Genomic DNA, 19351 nt, shown 5'->3' with positions numbered 1-19351 from the left:
ATAAAAATGCAATAAAAATTTGGGTAGTATAAAACATGAAAATAGAATCTTAATGAAAACCTCTCAATTATAGAAGCTGAATGCAGTTCTAAGAATTATGAGTGCATGGGCGGTGATGGCACACGCCTTTTATCCCAGCACTGGGGAGGCAGAGCCAGGTGGATCTTTGTGAGTTCGAGGCCAGCCTGGTCTACAGAGCGAGATCCAGGAAAGGCACCAAAACTACAGAGAAACCCTGTCTCAAAAGACCAAAAAGAAAAAAAAAAGAATTATGAGTACAAACAGTTCCCACTATATATTAATATAATTCCTATAGAATTCTATATTGAGGCAAATCAAGGGCAGAATAAAAACATGTAAGAAATTATCTAAATTATAAAAGAATCACAAAGAAAAGGAGAAAAGGGAAGGAGATGCCACTATGCAATATCAGTAAGGGTTTTTGATGGTTGTTTTTGTTTGTTTGTTCTGTTTTATTTTTTATAATGTAAATTACAGGAGTGGCCTCTAATTTGACAGAACTAAGGCTGAAAGGGATAGCCACTTTCACTATTGGGGTCTTCAGCATGAGATCTCCCAGCAACTGAATGCAAAGTACCCCTCAACTTTAGACAGGACTGACTCAAAGTCTGAAAAGCCACTGCAAGATCTGATGCCCCACCCTCTCACAAAACACAGGGACTAATTGAAACTATTTAGTAGAGTGGGTGCTCTAGCATACCTAAGAAATAAATCAATAAATCCACTGGGAGCGAGGGGGGGGAAAGGTGAATTAAGAAAAACTGGCAAGTTAACAGCTTCTCAGGCATCAAAGCTTTCCCACCTGGTTAAGCTCAGTGGGCCTCAACAAACAAACAAACAAACAAACAAAAATATCATCAACAACAAAAAGTCATCAGTGTGGAAAGGGTACTACACGTCAGGAGGAGGGAGGAGGTAAAATGAGGTATATAGGACATTAGAGAAGAAAGTTATAGTAATCAGGATGCACATTATACATGTATGAAGTTATCAAAACACAATCAAAGGAAGAAGAAATGGGGTCCAGGAAGCAGAGGATCTGAAGAGAAAGGTAGTAACAGCAGACTCTAACTTAGGGAGAAGGACCAGAATGACTGCTACTTAGCAGGAAGAAAGCATTTCAGGTTGGAGCAGGAGGGTTGGCCTCTCTTGCCAGATCACCAATAAAATAAAATGGAGCAGACTTCTTACAAGATGCAGCTGACTGTTCTGATAAGAATTTCATGGCTCTATCAGGTAAAGTAGTGGCAATTATAGTGAAAACTAAGCTAGAGGAAAGCAACTCAAATTTTAATTCCAAGGGAAAAAAAAAAAACGGTTCATACCTTTAAGTAATAGGGACACATTGTGTGTGTGTTTGGGGGGAGGGGGTAATTGTGTGTTTGCATGTTTGTGTGAGAACAAGCGAGCATATGCCATGATTCATGTATAGAAGTCATGAGCACCTCTGGTGGCAGTCCTTTCTTTCCATGTTGGAGACAGTCTCTTTTGTTTGCACTATGTACATTAGGCTAGCTGGCCTGTGAGCTTCTAAGATTCTCCTGTCTCTACCTCACATCTCCACACATCTACCTCATTTCACACTACCGTCACAGACTTGCACTACCAGGCCTAGCTTTTAAGCAGATTCTAGGGATTCATTCCGGTCTTCTTAATTTTGCACAGCAAGGGCTTCACCTACCAACCATCTCCTGAGGGCACAATCTGTTTTTAAATGATGAATTTTTACTTCTTTGATTTAAAAAAATCACTTTTAAACTAAAGTGGTAATGTTAGGGAAAGGTAGAGATGACATCTAGGCATGAAATTGGCTTGTAAGTGGCAGTGCTGAGAACAGAAACTCAGCAGAAAGCAGTCCCCAAGGAACAGTGCTGCAGGCCTTCCCATCTCTCACCCTGGGGTTAGCTGTAGCCTCTCCTCTTACCTTCTGCACCAAACACCTCTCCACAGTGAGAGCAGAAGAAGTGCTCTGGGTGCCACGTCTGGTTCATTGCTGTCAGCACTTTCTGGAAACAGGACACATGCAGAGGTATTAGAAGGCTACAGAGGTGTAAAACATGTCCAGTGTTCCTAATGAGTGCTCAGACACTACATGGAAGCTGGCAGGGGTAGGGAGTTACTCACATCCATGATGGGAGAAGCACAGTAGGCACAGCGTGGAGAAAACAGATGGTGGTAGTCCTTGGAACAGTAGGCCAAGCCACTCCGCTCAAAGAAGGGACTGGAGCCAATCTCCTCCTTGCAGTGAGTGCAGACAAAGTGCTCTGGGTGCCAGGATTGCCCCATAGCATGGATCACCTGGGGATATCACAGAGCCTGACATGGCAGTGCAGCAGAATGCACCTCTAGACCCCACTCTGTATGCTGCATTCCATGTAGACAACACCTCCTGAGTTATATACTAGCAAGGCCCAGACCTAGGCTACACTAAGGTCATCTATGACCATTTCTTAAAGGATAGTAAAAGTGATGTGCCATATTGACTAATAAAGAAGCCAAGCAGATTTTACTCCTCAGCTCTGAGCACCTTGCTTCTCAACCTTCCAGAGTCAAATTGGAAAGCCCTGTACTGTGTGGATTTGGTGATAATGATTCAGAGCAAGTCTCAGTATCTCTTTTTAAGGTTACATTTAGCTGACATCGGAGTGAATAAATTTAAGTCCAGAAATGTCTGAAGAGAGCGAGCAGTGAGAAAGGTCATCTCAGTAATGGCAGTGAATAAAAATGATTAGGAATTCAAACTCAGAAGCTAGACCATCCTGGACTCAAATGTTCCCTTTGCTTCTTTCTTACTAGACCTAGGTCTTACCAGCCAATGTCTCTGAGCTCTTGACTTCCTTGTTTTTGCAAAAGACATGAAAATAAAACCTCCTTAAAAAGTTTAAGCTGGGCAGTGGTGGAACACACCTTTAATCCCAGCACTCAGGAGGCAGAGCCAGGTGTATCTCTGTGAGTTTGAGCCTGATCTACAGAGTAAAATCCAGGACAGGCACCAAAACTACACAGAGAAACCCTATCTCAAAAAAATAAAAAATAAAAAATAAAAAATAAAAAAAAAAGTTGATTCAACTATTAAATGCAGAAATACTTACAGAGCACTTAGCTCAGGGTCCAGAATAATATAAGCAGTTGGTGGTTTTTTAACAATTACTAAAATATCTTAGAATACAAAGAGAGAGAGCTATTCTTGGATATCCACAGACACAGACCGATTCTACCAACATCCTGGATCACCCCACCTTCCCAGCAATTGGCTTCTGGCAGGAAGCACAGTGGCCCTTAGGAACCGTGGCAATCCCAAGATCTTGCAGTTCCTGTTCCAAACCCCCAAGCATTGAGTCCAATGATGCCTTGTGGTCCTGCTTGTCTGGTAAATGTTTCTTGCTGGCATCTGCGGTCACTGGAACCTTGGACAAGGAAAGAACCATGAATAGGAATCAGCCTGTGTGCACCTTTATTTTTTTTTTTGACATTTGCCGTACAACTCATCCCTTCACCTCTGATGGCTGGTCTTGTTGTCTTCCCCTAACCTTCCTTCAAGGAACTGGAGACACCAATAAAAACACTTTTATTTCCACTTCATTTTAAAATTCTTGAGCAAAATGAAATCTGATCATTTGTCATTTATTTGTAAACCTTCTGTTTGCCAAAAAAAAAGAAAAAAATCGAGTAGATGAAGATTATACTCTTTGTAGCTCTTACAGTGACCCTAGGTGAAAATTAGTCATCTCTCCTTTTCATTCATTTATTAATTGCCAAGCACCTAATTCGTCACAGTCAGTATTCCAGGAACTTGTTATGAAGCAGTATATAAGCATACCAAGGTTCTAGCCTCTTAGAATTTTCATTCTGTGACTGGCAGGTAATCAACATATTCTGCATGTCAGATAAAGAAAAGTTGTACGTTATATAGGAGATAGTTGTGATGGAGGGTGGTATGGTGAATATGAACTGATTTAGGAGAAAGCACCTCTGAGGAAGTAATACGTGAGTATATGTACGTAAAGACCCAGATATACTGATATTAGTGAGATGGCCATTCCTAAGAGAAAGAAGGCCCAAATGAAACCATTTGGCACACTGGAAGAAAAGTTACAAGATCAACAGGGTCAGAACAAAAGTACTAAGACTTAACATACAGAAGTGTGAGGAGAAAAGCAAAAGGTCACCTAGGTCCTTTATGGCAAAAGTTGGATTTGTATCCTAAAGTGATAAGTGAGACTGAAGGGAGGCAAATCTGAGGATGAGGGAGCAGATGTACAATACTTTGTAATGATTTGTGTAATGTTTAAAGCCAGTGTTAGGAGAAAAAGTAGTGTGGTTGCATTGATTCGAAGACAGATCCAAAATCACTCAAGTCAGTTTTACACACACACACACACACACACACACACACACACACACACACACACACAGCCTACTTTTTTTCCTTCATCATTTCATGTCCTTTTCTTCATGAGCACCTACGTACATAATGTTTATCTCATCATACAGGTACAGTGGCTCTCCACTGCCTACCTGCTGCGGGCCGCAGGAATATCATAAGAACTCAGCTGGTTATGGCAAAGTCACTACCTGGAGGAATCAGGGAATTCCACCAGAGGAAGCCAAATCCCAAGGAGTTTTTGGTGTTACTTGGCTTGTTATATATCAGCTGTACTCTGTTATGAAAATCATGTGTGCCTTCATAGTTTTCCCAATTGATTTTTCCCTAAGAAAGGCTAACAATGTGGACTGATCACTCTCTAGACATACACATTCCAGGCATTTGGAGAACAGCCTCAGGAAAGGCTTTCTCTGGAATCAGATATCTCCCCTAGCCACTTTCAAGGACTAAAGGAGACATCACCCAGGTGGTCACCCAATTTCTGAGGATTAACAGTGATAACAGCCCACAGGCGAGTCTCCTGACTTAAGGTAAATTCCACAAGGAGACACCCGCCCAAGTCAGGTAGACATTAAGTAATAGCTTTACACAATTTAGCTCAGACCCCTCCTTTCTTACAGCCTTACTAACTTTATAGACCTCTAACTACTTACCTAACCACTTCTAGGAATATTTAGTTAACCTTCTGTGCTAACAGCTATGATCAGCCAGAACTCCCAGTTCAAGCCTCCCTGTAATTATCATTATTGGTAGCATCCGGCCAGGTCCATCACCGGATGGAGGAAAGTACCTTATCAGAGATACCTCTGTACTCTCTAAGAACAGACTTAAGCATCCAGGCTACCTGTTTGAGAAGGCCTGGTGGATGTGCTAATTAAGCTTAACTTCCTCCTTTCCCAAACCTTACCTCCAGTTCCAGATCTCCCTTTAACTATCACCAGAGGCATCTAGCTGTACACAGGTTGCCTAGAGACTGAGCACACTTTCCCCCACCCTGCAGAAAAACGGCAGACAGCTTGGACAGATAGGAGCCACAGGAAAAAAGAAGACAGTTTTATTTTCTCCCATTGACCTAGCAACTTATAGATTTTTAACATCCTTTACCAAACATATTTAAGATTATAGTTGTGCACGTAAGATCCCTCTTCTTAGATATTACCCATATTTAGCCTCTAGTTAATTCAATAGTCACTTCCCCTTTGGGTCACAAATGGTAATTAACAACTAGTGCCCCTCTTTGTAATTCTTATCAACCCTCCATTTGATCCTGATAGTGGACAATCACTGACTGAGGAAGTTCAAGCTGAGTGTCCTGGGTGGAGGGGAGGATTGTGATTTTGGGGAGATATATAACTGTAAAGCAGAGGACAGAAGAGGAGAGAAGAGAATGGAAGAACTAGATGGGTAAGAACTTGAGAGGAACAAACTGAGATGGGGAAGAAGTAGATTGAAAGGCTACAGGAGAGTACTAGAGGAACGAGATGGAAGATGAGGAAGAGCCAGATGAGAGAGAAGGAGATGGGAGAGAGATGATATGGGAAGGAACAAGATGGATGAGAACCTAGAAGGGACAGAACTATATGAAGGAATCAAGATAGAACATAGAGGGGATCACAGACAAGTGTAGAAAGAAATCAGGCTAAAGATGACCTAAATATGAGAGCAGAATATAAGCTTGTAACTGTCACAGAATAATAAAGTATATGGACTAAGGAGTTTCGTGTACATAGATTCATTTTTTCCCATTAAAGATTAATTATCAGCTGGTTGTAGATTCTTCCCGGACCCTGGGAGGGGACTATCGAGAGGCTGGACCCCCATAGTCCCCGATACCTACCCCTTAATTTTTAATCACCAAATGAATATTCACAGTTTCACATCCACTATCCTCAGTTTGTCTTCCAATCTCATTTTCTATTTCACAATAAAAAAGCCTTCTTGTTGAAGCAGGCTGGCTCCCAACGTTCTCCTGAATGGTTCTGCTAATATTTGCCTTCAGGCCTCTGGTTATTGAGTCTTCACTGCCTATAATAACCTCACACTATTTTACTATTCATTATGTTCATTTCCCTTCAAAAAAATTGCTCCTCAAACAGATTTCTTTCCTCCCCTCTATATAATGGAAGTTAGTATTTAAGAGGTATCTATCCAAAGGATTAATGTCCGGAGGTACCAAAATTGTTATTAATTTTATATTTGAAAAATAAGTAAAAAAATAACAATATTTTCTCTACATCTACATCTCTTTGTTTGCATATTCCAAAACACTTCTGGACACATATGTCAAATGCAGTATATTCTGATGACCTGCAGGGGGCAAAATGGGACAATCCAAGACAAATGATATGGAAATGATTTACTGTAAACATATTTGTACTTTTGATTTTGTGCAATGTATATGTATTATTTAGTTTTAAAACACACACTTTAAGTTAAAATTTAAATATACCAAGAAACACTTTAACAAGAAAACACAGCATAAATTTCCTAATATGATTGTTTTTCTAGCATCATCAACTATGAAGCACAAGTTAATTCACTCAACTTTAGTGTTGATGTTAGCTCTAGTGATCAGAGAACCTTGTCTGTGACATTTCTTCATCTGTCCCTCCAACAACTATGTGTTTACTTACTCACTGTGTGATAGGCACTATGTGGGATATTGGAAATCTCATGCTGATATGGCCCCTGCCCTCCTCTATCATACAAATTTTAACAGTCTGCCTTAAACATTCATACTGATTTCATGAGTATGCATCTTAACTTCCAACCATATTTTAAAAGGTTGAATTCTCTGTATAAGAAATTCTAAGTCTATGTCCTTGATAAATGCTTAAGACTCCTGATCTGGATTTTGCTCTCTGCCAGGGACCATGAGTTTGCTATTTTCACTCTACAAAAAAAAAAAAAAAAAAAAAAAAAAAAGAGAGAGAGAGAGAGAGAGAAAGAGAGAAAAGTTTATCATGGCATGGTCTCAGAACTCATCCTTCCTACTTTGGCCTCCCTTGCTCTGTGTCTCAGCCTGCCCACTGGCCTCTTTATCCTGCTCAGGTACGTGTTTTTAATAGACCTTCTGCATTGTCATGCCTTTAGTGCAGTCTTTACCATCAAGGCTGTCTGCAACTCTTATCATATGTGTCCATACCTCTCCTATTCTTCAGTGTCCATCCTAAATCCCATCACAACTTCTCCATTAAAATCTGCTTAACCTGTCAAAATCCCTGGGGTTTGCTCCACTCATTTTGAAAAATCACCATCCTTTTATTCTAAAAACATTGCAGAGTTTTATCACTGGCTGTACCAAGAATACCCAACCTCCTCCAGATCAAGGCCTATACCATGTTATCTTTCATGTCTAAATGAGTTTCTCCACTGAATTAAATGTAAGCTAGGAAAATGAATACCAACTTAGAATTCCCAAGCAGGGATGAAGGACTGACTACTATTATGCTAACTTGGTGCCTCTCTGGAACCCAGAGACTTTATCATCCATACTGCACCCACCTTGGCCTGCATTTCACTCAGGTGGGCCATGAGTTCATCCAGCTGAGCAGCTGCTGAGGTTTTAGGAGGTGGTACTGATTCCTTTGGCTCTTGTACCTCACTGTAGACAGAAGGAAAAAAAGTTATACTAACACATGAAAACTCAAACATTAAGTCACACATAAAGTATTAGAGGACACAATTTTACCTATTCACCTATTTGATATGAGTCTAAAAATCAGAGACAGGGAGTATTTTAAAAACAGCTGCTATTCTAAATAAATAAATAAATAAATAACCTATTTGTTCCCGAGCATATGAAGAAAAGTGCTGGACATGTCTCAATTACTAGAGTCCAAGCAACATTAGAACAGAGCTTTAAAGCCATTTTAATAGAAAATTTTTTAATTATTTTTAAAGTCATACACAATAAAAAGTTTCAAAGGTAACCAAGGGACTTGAGTAGGCATTCCTCTAAAAATGACTAACAGCCATCAGGTATACAAAAAGGTGCTCAACCTCACTAATTACCAGAAAAATGCAAACCAATATTACAATGAAATACCACTTTATACCCATCATAGCATGAGGCAAGTTCTGGCAAAAGTGTCAAGAAATGAAAGCAATGTAAACTGCCAGTGCTCTGCACGTCAGTGTAGTCACCATGAGAAACACTGTGAAGACTTCTAAAAAAAATGAAAAGTAGAACTACTATATGACCCACCAGTCCCTCTTCTGTGAAGGAAATGAAACCAACACACTGTAAAGAAGTCTGTGATCCTATGTTCCTTATAGTGGCATTTACATAGCCAAGATATGGAAATAACCAAAGCATCTGTGGATTGATGAAGGAATGAATTAGGAAGTTAAACTGTGATAGATAGCATAGACACTGGAATATAATTCAATCTTAGAGAAGAAAGAGATCTTGATATTTGATTCAACATGGATAAGCCTAAAAAGCATTGTACAAAATGAAATAAAGTAAAAAAGTAAAATATTGCATCATTGTACTTATATGTAGAATGTAAAAAGATTAAATATATAGAAATATAAAACAATGGTTCCTAGGAGTGAGAAAGTAGACAAGAAATGAAATATAGGCCAGAGGACCCAAAGTAGCAGATATATGTCTAGAGATCTAATGTACAAGTTGGGGTTTATAGGTAACAAAAATGTGCATATCTGAGATTACTACTAAATTTAAAAATTTGTTCATTTGCTTCATTACATCAGCTTAAGCACATCAATAATAACCTCAGAGTCACCAATAACTCATCAGTGTGGCATTAAGAGCCAAAATCAATAAAACACGTCTCACTGTTGTCATTTGACCAAGAGTAAGCCTACATTTGAATTCTCTACTTTGCTCTCCTTGTGTCTTCCATCATTTCTAATGAAGTGCTTCTGCTGTGTATTTCTTAAATGGGACAAAAAGTGCCACATGAGTAAAGAATGAGGGATACTTTACAAAATCTCTAACAGAGTTTTATAAGGGATTAAGACACTAATTCAAAATGACACCAACTGACCCAAATAATAAACAAATCAATGCTATCAAGCAATATCTATGTTTTATTCAACATTTATGGTGGATATTCATTTTATAAGTCTGTTATTGGCCTTTGTTCTGTTTTTAGCAAATGATTATCATAGCACACACACACACTACTCAAGTCAGGAGTACATAATTTAAGATTACAGTTATGAATTGGCATGGTTATCAAAGTTGATTACACGGGAAATTCAAGGTAGGTAAGTTTGTTTGTTTCATTGTTCTCTTAAAAGTATGTTAAACAAACAGGCTGAGTATATAGCAGGATAGTAGTCTTAAGTCTTAAGGGACCTTAAGGTGTACTATTAACTCTGGCTGTAAAGTCCAGGAAAAGTTCCAATCTCTTAGAATATAACAGATATTTTTATCATAATGGCATTGCCACACTTCACTAAAGTAAACATTCACTATTTATATGTATCCTATATATTATGTTGCAAACATTGAATATGTACAATAAATCAAAGAGAAGACCCACATAAATGGAGATGTATACTATGTGTCACTTTCCCACATCAAATTCAATAAAATTTCATAGAAATCCCAGAAGAATTATTTGAGCTATCAAGAAGATTACATTAAAATGTAGGGACTGGAACACCCATAAAAAAACTTATAAGGTTTAAAAGGCTGGACATGGTGACACACATCTGTAATCCTTGCAACTGTGAGACACAGGCAGGCTGATCTGTGTGAGTTCCAATCCAGCCAAAGATACATAGACACTATCTCAAAAATAACAAAAACAAAAACCAATTTCAGAACAAAAAGTTTGTCCCAATAGAGGTAACATTTTATAAAATAAAAGTAACTGGGAGCAAGCAGTTATCATGCAACACTGCAAATGACAATAATTAAATGTGTGCAACAGTAACAGAATGAACTGATCAAAGGAGCACACTATAAAACACAGAAGCAGGCCCCTGCACCCGTAAAGATCCAGTATGTTGCATGAGGCATTTCAAAGAGTCAGCAATATATTTAATGAGTCAATGAATCAAAATCTGTGTAGAACAAAATAAACTTATAGCCCTCAACACATCAAATATGAACAAGTAAGTGGAACTGAATATAAAAAAATTTAAAACATTAAAATACTAGGAGGAAATGGATGATTTTAAAACTTAGAGCCAGTAAGGCATTTTAACCAAGGGAATAAAATTAAAATGATGGGAACTAGAGAGATAGCTCAGAGGTCAAGGGCACACACTACTTTTGCAGAGGACCTGAGTTTGGTTCCCAGAACCCACATGGCAGCTTACAACTCCCTTAACTCCAGTTTCAAGGGCTCAAACACCCTCTTCCGACCTCCATGTATATCAGGAATATAAATGCTACAAATACATAACTGCATCAAAATATCCATATACATAAAAAATTAATTTAAAAATAAAGAAAATGTTTCTTTAAAATCCTCTGGAATAAAACAAAAAAAGAAAATATATTAATAGTCTATTTTGCAAAAGTGTTATAGTTAAATCATATTCAAAATGTTTGTAAAACTTCTATAAATTAAAAAAGCAAACCAGTGAAACATGAGCTTAAAATCAGGTTTAAGAATGATAAACATACATGTTTATTATTATAGACATGAATGGAAGTTCCCAAAAGGTAATTGTGACTTCAACTAAATCTGCAAGGCTGGTTAATTGACTTGGACTTCAATGATTGTAGAGAAGTTGGAATGTTGCAGGTCCAGAGCCTAATTAAAGTTTGTTTAGGGCTACATTTAGGTCCATAAATAGTCATTTCTTGCTCACATAATATCCTGTGACTAACAGATAAAATCTTGTGGAATGCTTTAACTTAACAAAATCTTAGTTTCCACCAATCATTAAGAGTACGAATACCATCAGATTAGTACTAAGGCCTATAACAGAGGTTTCAACCCACCTCCGTAATGTTTCTGCTAATGTGTTTGAGAATTTCTTGATTAATGACTTTCCTAGTTTTGGTACTATGAAAACTTGATCTAAGTTTTATCATGTTGTAACATGAACAAATCTGTGCTCACAGGCCATGGTCACTTATATTTGGCTTCAGAGTAAACTATCTCATATGTCCTTTGAAGTGAGAGTTATGTTTCACATTGACATACAAAAATATGCTTGATCCCATCAATCTTTAAGCAAACAATTTAAGGGAGAAATTAATTTTTACCTATTAATCACAATTTTAAAAACTTGACAATATGCATTGTTAATCAAGATTATGCACATTTACACACACACACACACACACACACACACACACAGCCATAGGTATTTTACAGATTCCTAAAACCCTCTTCAAGACAGAATCTATCAACATTTCAAATGTAAGTACCCTTTAGTGCAGCAACTTCACTTTTAAATCTACATCCTACAGAAAAACTGAACACAAACATGAAAATATAAACTAGGACTATTTGGGGAGAGGAAATGAAATAGCCAGAGAAGAGACAGGAACACTTGAAAGGGCAATGAGAGAGGAACAGATCAGAACAAAGTACAATGCCAGGTATGATAATGCCATAAGAACACCCACGAACTTTGTATGCTGGTCCCCACTTGGTGATGCTGTTGGAAGAGACTTTGGGAGGTTCAGCCTAGCTGAAGAAAGCACAACACTAGGAGAAAGGCTTTGAGAGTTCATAGCCCTGCTCTCCTGTTTGCTCTCTCTGCTTTGTGTTTGTGGTGGAGTTGTGACCTCCCTGCTTCTTCCTCTTGCCACCATGTTTGTTGCTAACTGCCATGCCTCACTGCCATGAGAGACCGTCATCCCCTTCAGAACCGTAAGCCCAAATGAATTCTTTCTTCCATAAGTTGCCTTGTATTTTATCACAGCAGCAGAAAAGTAGCAAATACATATGCTAACTTAAAATTAATTCAAAGACAAAAAGAAAAATTAGGGATATATATGTACATATATACATACATAGCAGGAGAGAGGTATAACAAAGGAAGTTCAATACAATACAGGGTTCTTGAGCAAATAAAAAGTAAACTAAATAGTGTTTTAGCCAAATAAATTATGGTTCATCCATTTTACAGAATAGCATGTAATTGCTAAAAAATGTACATATAGACTTAGATAAATTGAGAAGTAATTCTAGCATATGTTGTTAAACTTAAGAAGCAAGGCCTAGAACAGTATGAAAAATCCCCCTCCACAGCTTCCAGGGCTCAAGCTCTAGTCTTGTGCTTGCACAGCAGGCACTTTACCAGCTAAGCTATCTCCCCAGCTCCAAATGTAGATTTTCATATGGGCCTCCTTATTCATAAAGCCTCCTCACCTTACAGTTGGAGAAAATTTGTTCATGTTTAAAAAAATGCCCACACTCTTTTCAACTAGAGTCAATGCATATAGCATAGAAATAGAAGGGACCATTGTCAAGAGTCTCTAACATCAGCTGACTCAGCAAAATACTAATCTACACAGGAAATGCAAACTTGAAGAGCTGAGAGTCACAAATTAGAAGCCCATTATAGGAAATATTCTTGAAAAGAAAGAAACTTCACATTAGAGACATCTGATCTGTCCCTGGCCTTTTAAACATAGGAAAAATGTTTTGTCATGAGCTACAAGCTGCTTTGTGATTTGAAGATTTTAATAATACAGATCACAACACAAACATATTTGAAAGAATGTACAGAATGTACACTTCCCAACAAAGGAGCTTCATTGTGCTGAGTTTTCCTTTGTTTAATTGTTATATTTTGTGAACTGTTCCTCCCTACTATCAGAACTGCTATTTTTGCTCAGGAAATAGATGTACTTAGAAACTACTGCCATATTGCTATTGATGTACAGCGGTTAGAAATATCCCAGTGCTGCAGTCAGCGTTGCTACAAAGCACACTTTCAAGGATTACTGAGAGCGATGTGCAGCTCATTTATGCAAACAAGAGTATATGATGGAAACCAATGTAGGAATCTAGTTTCTGAGTTTAGCATTCTGTGTTGGCATGCCACTGTTAATGCCACCATGGAAACTTATAAAAGTCCCACATAGTTATGGATGGATTTTATATCATCCTCCCACACACATATTCACTGTAGGTATGACTTGGTAATGGATAGTATACCAAAGTATTCCAGTCCAGAAAATATAAGCAAATTTGAGTAAACAAATGGAATTAATGTAGAAAATCAATTATACAGATGGTGAGAGAACTAATAAGCAAAACAGAAGACATATGGGATTACCAGAAACCTACAGCAGCAGCAAGTCTTCACCACCCCTAAGCTAAAAGGACAAAATGCATGAGATCATCCTCATCAGAGCCCAGGGCCTCTGTTCAGTGCACTAGCTGACAGAGATGCAGCTGCTGATAGAAACACTGCAAAGTCAAGGGCCAAGACCAGGGCAAGTGCCCTGCACTGTCCTACTCTGCAACTGCCAGTATCTCTAGCACTTCTTATTGGTCAGAGCCCACGACAGCCAACTGTCCTGGAGCCTGAAAAATCCAACCACCAGGGTTAGATCCCTAAAGCATGAAAAGTTAGGAATTGGGGCTCAAGAGGGTTCCCAAGATAGCCTGCTTTTTGGATATGAGATTTACTAAAGGAAGTAGTAATGCCATAGATAGACAGACAGAAGGCAGTGTGGTGGGAGCTCTGAGGAAAGTTCAGGTCCAAATGGCAAAGTGAGAGTCCCTTATACATTTCAGGGAAAGGGGAGATTCTATACCACCTAACTGATGAACATTCCACGATTTATGCTTGTAGTCAGGCTATCTCTGACATCTGGCTGGTGTGTGTATGTGCTGAGGGGTGGTCTGTTAATGTGGACCTATATATGCAGAATCAGGTATAAGCCTGGGGAGAGTAAGAATCTAGAAAAACAAGTAAATGAAAGACCTTTACAAAAATGACCTGGCCCTAACTAACAGAGCACAGGACAAAGAAAGGGAAGGAGGCCAGAGACCCAATGCTGTAGCGGGGGAGCTGTCCATAAGATAGTGTCGCAATCGAATAATTGATCACAATGCCAGACATACCAGAAAATGCCTGGTGCTTGGACTGGTTTTCATACTACAATTTGAGTATTCACATGTATTTCTTATTGACATCTTAAGAAAACACATATTTGCTGAGGGCCTCTTGAGTACAGTCACTGTTTTCTTATTGTTTGTTTTTTAACTACAACAGGAGGGTGAAGACAATGAAGAAGTATTCACCCACCACTTCCTGGAGCTGGAACAAATAGGTAATGTGTATTAATAAACTAGCTTCACTCCCACCTCAGTAGAAAGTGACCTCAACTGGGAAGTTTTTAAATGACTTCATGTACCTCAAGTCCTTTCCCTGTTTTAGCCTCCCATGTGTGCTCTATGTGCCGTGATTCTGAGACGAGATAGTGCAGTGGAGCACTCCGTGCCAAGCACAAATCCTTGAAAAAGAGCCTAATTTTTTTTTTAATGAAAGCTATGATTAAAGAGAGAGACATGAAAGAGGTGGCCTTTCTGTTTCTTGTCTGTTTTAGACTACTGGTTCTGCTTTGACCAGGAGAAATGATTTAGCAAGTGAATCTATTCCATGTGTAACTTTTACTAAAGGGATATTCTTCCACCACATAAACTTCAAGCAGACCTAGAAAGTACAAGTATGCACTCATTCGTCTGTGATGGACCCTTGTTGTCTTCTTGTAGCCCTGATCCTGGCATTGACATTGCTGGACCCTTGCTTAAGTTTATTCAGGTGTGTTTTCTCTTCTGAGCACTGTTGCATGATACCTGGAACTGAAATGCCAAAACATCTGTGCTAACTCTGGAACTTTTTGTCCTTTCAGGTGGTAAGGAAAATACATAAACCCACTGCCCCCAGCCTGGACAGCTGTCCGGAGGAAAGATACCTTGGGAGGCTGCCAAGTCAGCATAGAAGGGTTCTGCCTCTGTTCAAAGGCTCTGGGAAGAGATATGGAGGAAGTCCAATAATAATTTTTACAAACCAAATTACTGCAATTATTAACAATAATTAACTTTTAAATTTGAAATTATTTATTAGAAACCAAAGCATACCTGTAGACATTGGGCTCCTGGATATTGGTCGTATACACGAGCTGCACCTAAGACATAAGTGACAGAAAAGAGCAAAGAATGACATCTGTATTGGAACACTGGTGCTTATCAACATAGAGAGTGAGAGAAGTTTGTAGCTTCCAAAGGGGATAACTAGAATAGCACGATGGTGCACACTTGTAATCCAAGCTACTTGGGAGGCTGAGGAAAAAGAAGCATGAGTATCAAATTAGTCTGGGCACAACATTAAGAACTTGTCTCAAAGCAAAGAATAATAATAATAACAACAATAATAATAACAATAATAAGCAATAAAAGCAATAACTAGTGTATTGCTTAAAAATAACTAGTATATTGCTTACATGTTTCCAAAGGCAGAGTAACCTTCCATCATGCAGAAAAAACAAAAAAAAAAACAAATTCTAAACAGAGAAGTTGGTACCTGAACAAGTACTACCCTCCTTGCCTTAAAAACAAAGATATAAAGGTATATATCATCCTCAGATAGGAAGCATAAAACAATATGGTGGCTCAGGGGAAGGCCCTTTAAGCACAATGGTCCCTAGCGAAGGCTAGAACATAAACTTGCCTTATGAAAAGTAATAATGTGTCAACCAAAGATTTGGCTGGACAGCAATTCATCTATTTATTCACTGAACAGATATTTACTGAGTAACCAATACATTCCAGGGCTTAGGATGTTATATCCAAACCGCAAACTAAAGCCAAATATTCTGGTGAATGAAGATGTAGCTTCAGTTGGAGGAGTATTTGCCTAGCATCCATGAGTCTCTGGGTTCTAATCCTAGCACTGTATAAACCTGGCATGGTGGTGTAATCCTGTTACTCCAACAGTTGGGAGCTGGAGGCAGGATCAAAAATTCAAACTTATCCTTCCCTACACAGTGAGCTCAAAGTCAGCCTAGCTTATTTGAGACCCAACTTAAGAAAAAAAATAAACTGAGTACTCCAGAGCTTATATTTTATTAGCAAGAAGTAGATATAAAAGTTAACCAAGGAGTAGAAATTAAGAAACTTGGCAATAGAAACAGTTATAAATGCAATGATGGGGAAAACCTCACTGAGTAGATGACACTTGAGCAATGACTTACATGAAGTAAGGAAAGCAATCAGGTATCAGGGTAATGTAGATCATGTGCAAGAAATGAATGGGAATGACTGTTGACCAACAAGGAGGCCTGTGTGGCCTGTGCAAGGAAGCAGGCAGAGGGGCTAAATCTGCAAGTAGTAATCATACATTTATTCAGCTCAAATGGAGATACTTACAAGGGAAAGGGGGGGTCTTTAAAATAAGACATTTAAATTTTTAGAGGGGGGACAAAGAAGAGAGAAAGAAACATACAGAGAGAGAGAGAGAGAGAGAGAGAGAGAGAGAGAGAGAGAGAGAGAGAGAGTAATCTAGTCCAGAACTCAAGCTCTTGCCTCATCTTCATCAGTATTGATATTACAAATATATGTATCACAGTTCCCTAATAAAATACATATTACTAGCCAAACAACTTCATTGTATTGTATTGGTAGACCTATAAAATAATTCTAATCAAGGTAAGAATGTGGTGGTTCACGCCTTCAATGCCTTTAACCACAGCACCTGAAAAACTGAGGCAAGATGACAAGCTTGAGGCAAGCCTGAGTTACATGGTAACTGTCTCAAAATAATCACAATAGAAATAACAATAATTTTGCTCAAAATCTCTTTTTCTTATTTTTTTTTTTTTTGAGGCAGAGTCTCATGTAGCCCAGGCCAGCATCAACTTTCTATGTAGCTGAAGCTAGCCTTGAAGTTCTTGTTCTCCTCGATGTGCCACGGGATAACAAATGCAAGCCACCATAACTGAAGAAATTTATTTTCTACACAGATTTCTCCAAAATAATTTAAAACAACACATAGCTATATACATGATGGGAAACTTCTTTAGTGTTCTTTTTATTACTTACACATTTAAAACAGCATAAGGAAACAACTCTCAACATATAGTCACATACTTTAATCGGTAATGTGGTTATTGTTGGCTCTAACATTTTAATTTAGGAATTTTCCTTTAAAATGCTGAGTTTTTTAAATATATAGTGCTGTAATTTTTTGAATTTGTAATGTTCTCCAAAGCTACATTTTGTGGTTATTAGATTTGAGATTGCTGTTATCTTTAACTTGGGCTTTTCTCTAGGCCATAGTGCTTTTAGTAGAGATGTGATCTTAATGCTGATGAACCTGAATGTTCAGGGCACATTCTGCTCGGTGGAACATATTCTCAATTCTTTTTCTCTACTAAAATGTATGAATAAATTCAGGAAAATATCTTCTTTTAATTAATTTTCTTAGTGCACAAAATAGTGGACTTCATTAGGGATTTTCATGCAAGTATATTAATGTACTGTGCTTGTATTTACCTTCCCACCACCTCCTTGTGTCCCCTTCACCCTCTGGTTAATTCCACTCTACAAGTCTCTCTTTTGTCTTTATATCATATATAGAATACATCAAAGATATATATGACATAAAATGCAATATTTGTTTTCTTTCCTTCCCATTACCTCTCTTTATTCTTACCCGCTCCCAGGCTTTCTCTCTTCTCCTTTGTCTAAGACAATATTCCCATGTGTCTTCTCTTAGCCACCTCCATTCACAGCATCTTTCTCCATTAATATTCTAATAAGCCCAAATTTTGAAGTCGTCTCTATTTGTAATTCTTTTTAACATTTTGTAAGGGATGGGTAAGAGCAAAATCATTAACTTCTATAATTTTATTACATTTTGGTTTATAAATTTATCCAATAAAATAAAGTCAAAAATCCATCAAAGTCAAGAAATTTTAGAAGCACATTTCAAATTAAGCAATTAAGCTATATGAGCTCTCATCTCTTGTTATTTTCTGGGAAAAAAATTGGAGCCACTTCCTTTTGTTAAACTCAATTGTATATGATTGCAGATTGTTAAGAAGCACTTTTTCATTCTATATTGATTGAATAATTTGATTACAGCTCTCCAGCTGATTTTGCACACAGTGCAATCTAAGCTTTATGAAATGAGGATAGAACATTTCCAAAACCCAGAGAACAAGAGCCAACACGTAAAGAAAATTAATATGCCATGCTTAGATATTGCTTTGTTTTTCATGTCACTCCTAGAAAAAACATGATTAGCATGACATTTGTCAGTCTTGATAATTTTAGTTTTGATGGGCAGAATGCTGCTGTTTGTTTTGATCAAGTCAAGAATTCTGTGTACTTCACAATCAACTCCAAATTCATTTCTGCTCTGTTAGATTTAAGTTGGTAAGAACATATTACCATGATGCTATCTGTGTTCCACTAACAGTCTGTTTTCTTATTCTTACCAGAAGATTTTGCTATCTTCAATACTTTTTCAACTCACTGTACTGACTAATGTTGTTTGTTTTCTCTTTAACAGGAAAATTAACTTCCAGGAGTTTTATTTTGATGCTGTATATTGGATGAAAAATAGAGTTGGAATACTATTTTTCTGACACCTCTGATGACAGTGATTTAAGACTGATATTATTTGATTGTTTTCAACGCTACTCCTTCCACTTTACTTATCTGCAGATGCAAATGCAAAATTGAAAATCAGCAAAAAAAAAAAAATGTTTGCAAGGGTGGTTTGCTAGTGGAAATGTGTATTTCACAGTGATCTGCAAATACATTTCCTACAGCTATGTATGAACTGTCATCTTCAGGAACATGCTTTTTAGATTAGTACTAAATCTAAAGTACATGCTAATTCTTCTTCACTTCTTTGATGTCTCCTGATTCTTAAAGGGACAGTAATATCTCTCCTCATTCTCTCTGGTGACTGGAAAACATTAAAAGATGCTTTGTGCAAATTACCAGTCCTCATAACTGCCTTGAGAAAATCAAACCT

General features: G+C 37.9%; 1 protein-coding gene and 1 long non-coding RNA gene across 6 annotated transcripts in view; both read right to left on the bottom strand.

Annotated features, from left to right (window-relative positions):
- Positions 1–19351, bottom strand: part of Lpxn (leupaxin) — a 34442-nt gene that overhangs the window by 5207 nt on the left and 9884 nt on the right. For all 5 annotated transcript variants that reach the window (XM_076560549.1, XM_076560534.1, XM_076560543.1 and 2 more), the window contains 5 exons: positions 15448–15494; positions 7913–8012; positions 3261–3428; positions 2146–2319; positions 1946–2027 (listed from right to left, as the gene is read on the bottom strand). In XM_076560549.1, coding sequence (XP_076416664.1) covers positions 1946–2027; positions 2146–2319; positions 3261–3428; positions 7913–8012; positions 15448–15494 — 571 coding nt within the window. The remainder of the gene's footprint in view (positions 1–1945; positions 2028–2145; positions 2320–3260; positions 3429–7912; positions 8013–15447; positions 15495–19351) is intronic.
- Positions 3926–7300, bottom strand: LOC143270477 (uncharacterized). Its single transcript, XR_013047657.1, has 2 exons — positions 6246–7300; positions 3926–4539 (listed from the first exon to the last, which is right to left on the bottom strand). It is a non-coding gene; the product is annotated as an uncharacterized LOC143270477 (long non-coding RNA).

This window comes from Peromyscus maniculatus, chromosome 1 (genome assembly GCF_049852395.1).
Source record: "Peromyscus maniculatus bairdii isolate BWxNUB_F1_BW_parent chromosome 1, HU_Pman_BW_mat_3.1, whole genome shotgun sequence".
In the NCBI taxonomy this organism is placed as follows: Eukaryota; Metazoa; Chordata; class Mammalia; order Rodentia; family Cricetidae; genus Peromyscus; species Peromyscus maniculatus.
The sequence above is the reverse complement of the archived record's forward strand: the minus strand, read 5'-3'. Positions and strand labels throughout refer to the sequence as shown.